The following is a 3,855-nucleotide window of genomic DNA, read 5'->3' as shown; positions in this document are numbered from 1 at the left end:
AACAGAACTTACACTAAAGTAAGTAAAATATTAGAGATAGTGCTTATGTGCCCCTTTCTGCACTCGGTGTCCTTCTAGCTGAATTAACTTTCCTACTGAAACATCCCCTTTCTTTCTCTTCCAATGTCTGCACATGCAAATATTTTTACAATTATGGGAACACATATCTTTGTTGCATCAACTTGTTCTACTGTTGTGCCTGTGATGGAAAAATTTCCTTCCCTGTTTCCTGCTGGGTATGTTATTGTTATATCGTTACTACTGCTACAAATAGAGTTAACAATATAGTAGTAGAAAGGATTTTTAATAGTGGAAATATACATTTCCTCCTGTCCAAAGGAATAAGGAAAGAGACAAGAGATAAAACAATGCAAAAAATGAACAAGATTATGGTGAAGTGGGATATTGCAGTTATTGTTTTTGATTCATAAAAATATAAGTATGAACTTAAGGATTTGCCTTAGATGGAAAAATATTTCAAAATCATAGTGTCAGTGGTCATCACTGATTTCATATATGGAAAAGAAAAAGAATCCTTGCCTACTTGAAGAGTGGTTGCATAACATTTTACTGAATAAAAAAAAATCAAATTTTCAGGATGATACTGGATTTTTATTACAATTCATGTACATTTCCTTTGTGGTACATTTTACATACAATATTTATGCAACAAATACACTTTAAATGAACAGCTCTTCAAATTTTCTATGTGCTACACTGAAAACACAACCCATTTAAAATACTGAATCTGTTTTGCCATTCCTAAAATGCAGCTATGAGCTGAAAGTTAAGCTCATAATTGCTCTGTAATATGTTATAATTCTTTGCATAGTGTTCCTGGTGATATTATATTTGTTACCATAGATACAGTATAATAAATTTTCAATCAGTTTATACCATACTTTAGAGAAACCGGACTTCTGATACTTTGTCAAATAACTTTTCTTTCCAAGCACTGATAATTGATGAGACAAGTTAGATCATTTGGTATAAAATTCTGGTGTTGCATGTTATATGTTTGGATGGTAACACAGAAAAGGAAAAGCAAACCCAGGGACAAATAAGCAGCGAAGTAATGTAACTTAATAAATAATTAACTTAGTCTGAGAATGCTAGAACAGTGTGATTCCTGTTCATTTTTAATGCAATTAAAAATAAATTGTAATATCAAAATTAAGATGGAACCGAGAATCATGAAGTTGAACTAGTCTTGACTGGAAACAACTTGAAATATGAAGACTTTTCTTGGAATGATACCTGGTTCAAAAAATACCCACAGCAGAAAAACTGTGAAAAAACTTTTAAAGCTTTTTGCCTGAAATATTTCCCAGCAAATACATAAACTATTGGGTTAATACAGCTGTGTGTGAGAGCCAAAGTAGAACTAAACTGCTCACCAAAGTTGAGAAAATCCTCCCAGAAACAGCCTTGTATCACTTCCATCTGGAATAATATATCAAAGAATATAACAAGATGGTAAGGAGTCCAGCACAAAAGAAACATCAGTACCACTAAGAAGATCAACTTTGTGGCCTTTGTGTCTCTGTGGTCCTGGCAACTCTTTGTCCTGAATGCTTTTAGTTCTCTTTTGTGTTCTTGTAGGGAGCGAATGGTACAGAAATTGAGGAAGACGATAGCTGTTGATGGCAATGCAAACCCCACTATGCTGAATACCAAACGATCAGCTTTTTGCCAGGATGGGGTGGGGAAGTCTAAAACACATGCAGAGATATTCCACTCAGGAAAGTGTTTCACAGTCCGAAACGTAAAGGTTGGGATACTGAGAAGAATCCCAAAGGTCCAGGTGAGCAAACAGATCCCTTTGGCTATAGTTTTGCTACGTATTCTTCTGTGTGTCAAGGTATGAACAAAAGTCAAATAGCGATCCAAGCTGACCGCTACTAGCAAGTAGATGCTAGTGTACATGTTTAGGTGGATGGATGCACTGGCACTACGACAAAGAAAATTTCCAAATGGCCAATTATACTTATTCCGTATATTCTCTGCCCAGAAAGGGAGACAAATGAGGAAAATAAGATCAGCAACAGCTAGGTTCACAAGGTAGATTTCAGATATCTTCAGAGGGCCCTTGTACAGTGAGTAAACGAAGAGAACAAATAAATTTCCAAGCATTCCAATAACACAGATGGTGTCGATACACTTGGGTACTAAGTAGTACACTATTTCCCACCAGTTATCCAAGTCTGGGCAAACAGTTGAGTTGCTCTTGTTTTCACTCTGGTTTGAGAAGGGAATGCTCAGTAGAGGACTTTCAGTCATTTTTTTAGGATTCTGTAATTAACAGGAGACATTTTTGAAGTAAGAGAAAAGAACTGCAAAATGGAGGCATAAAGTTCTAAATATTATCTCTTATCAGTGGTGTAAAAAACATCTTTTTTCAAATCTCTTCAGCACTGACTTGTATGAACTTAGAACTCCAGATTCCTTGTTGACAGAAAATGCAATTCATTCGCAGTTGCTTAATTTATTTCTCTTTCAAAGGTAATTTTCTTCTGTAAATACTGTATTTAGTACTAATGGACAATTAGCCAAAATAATGATTTTCAGTTATGTCCTTAATACATTTCAAGTATTCCAACTTTCACAAAAATGACTTTTTGTTTTTTTCTCTGCATTCAACTAATTTCTGATTATTTTCTGTGTTCATTGACTCTGTAGCCAATATACAGAAGATCAGATTTCTGGAAACACTAAATAAATCTTCTGGATCTTCTGAAACACTAAATAAATACAGCTTGAGTTTTGGGAACAATTAAAAAAAACATTATTTTTAAAGAGAAAATTCTGCAATCAGATAAGTCTATTCAGCTATACAGAAAATTCATAAAATGAATCACTGTATTTTTACAGATTAGAAGAGTTAATTCTGACTTTCAGAGTTAGCAGTGAAAGAGAACATCTTACTATGTGTGCACACATTGGAACTGAGAGCACAAGATACTTGTTTATATAAAAGCATCTGAAATACTTTTAATATACCTAAGACATTAAAAACAGATAGACCTACCTTATTCTCTTTCTTCGTGGCAGTTTAGGTGAAAAAAGTTTCAAATCCAGGAAGAACTGACAAACAGCAGTACAACAGTGATTAGGGAGAGAATTCAGACTCATCGGTGAGTGAGACTGAGTGCTGTCTGAGTCTTTTGTTAGCCATGTGCATTATGTATGATGTTACCATTTGGAAGAAAGCCATTACTTTTTTTTTTTTTTTTTTTTTAAGCTTTCCAAACGTCAGCTGTGGTGATTTTCAAGGCATGTGAGACATTTCATTCTCGTTGTGAAATTCTTGAAAAAGTCAAGCTATATGCCTTGACTTTTGCTCCTACGTGAACATAAATAAAGGTCTCAAATACAGGTCAATGCCAATTAATAGTTCTTTTGTATGAATAACAATGTTTGCAACAATGGCAATTTTATCAACTGCTCCAAACCGCTCTCTCAGCGCCAATACAATCAAAGCCAAACTTTCTATGAGGTTTTTGCTTTGAGAACTCTTTCCTGTCCAGCTGGTGTAGGGAAGGCGATACTGCATACGTTGTAGGCCATGCCAAGGAGTTGGGATTAGAGCAGAAGAGGTGTTTGGGAAGGGTAGCTGAAACCTGGAATCACTAAACCTTTCCACCGTTTTTGAAAACCGATGTCATTTGCACACCACTATAGCTATCTAGTGCATGCATCTCTGTGAACGTTACTTCTCAGGATTGTGTGATCGTGTCTGTAATTTATCAGGCATGCAAAATACCATCTGCATTTTGTTTCATTACATGAGACTTCGTTGACTGAGACTAATTGTCTACAAACTTAGTTTTTTCATTTTAATTGCCCTCTAATCTG

General features: G+C 35.1%; 1 protein-coding gene across 1 annotated transcript; it reads right to left on the bottom strand.

Annotated features, from left to right (window-relative positions):
• Positions 1 to 611: 611 nt before the first annotated feature.
• On the bottom strand, positions 612 to 3,160 carry BDKRB1 (bradykinin receptor B1). Its single transcript, XM_048948170.1, has 2 exons — positions 3,029 to 3,160; positions 612 to 2,292 (listed from the first exon to the last, which is right to left on the bottom strand). The coding sequence occupies exon 2, from the start codon at positions 2,278 to 2,280 to the stop codon at positions 1,192 to 1,194; it is 1,089 nt and encodes a 362-aa protein (XP_048804127.1). The 5' UTR covers positions 2,281 to 2,292; positions 3,029 to 3,160; the 3' UTR covers positions 612 to 1,191.
• Positions 3,161 to 3,855: the final 695 nt, after the last annotated feature.

This window comes from Lagopus muta, chromosome 6, assembly GCF_023343835.1.
Source record: "Lagopus muta isolate bLagMut1 chromosome 6, bLagMut1 primary, whole genome shotgun sequence".
Lineage (NCBI taxonomy): Eukaryota > Metazoa > Chordata > Aves > Galliformes > Phasianidae > Lagopus > Lagopus muta.
The sequence above is the reverse complement of the archived record's forward strand: the minus strand, read 5'-3'. Positions and strand labels throughout refer to the sequence as shown.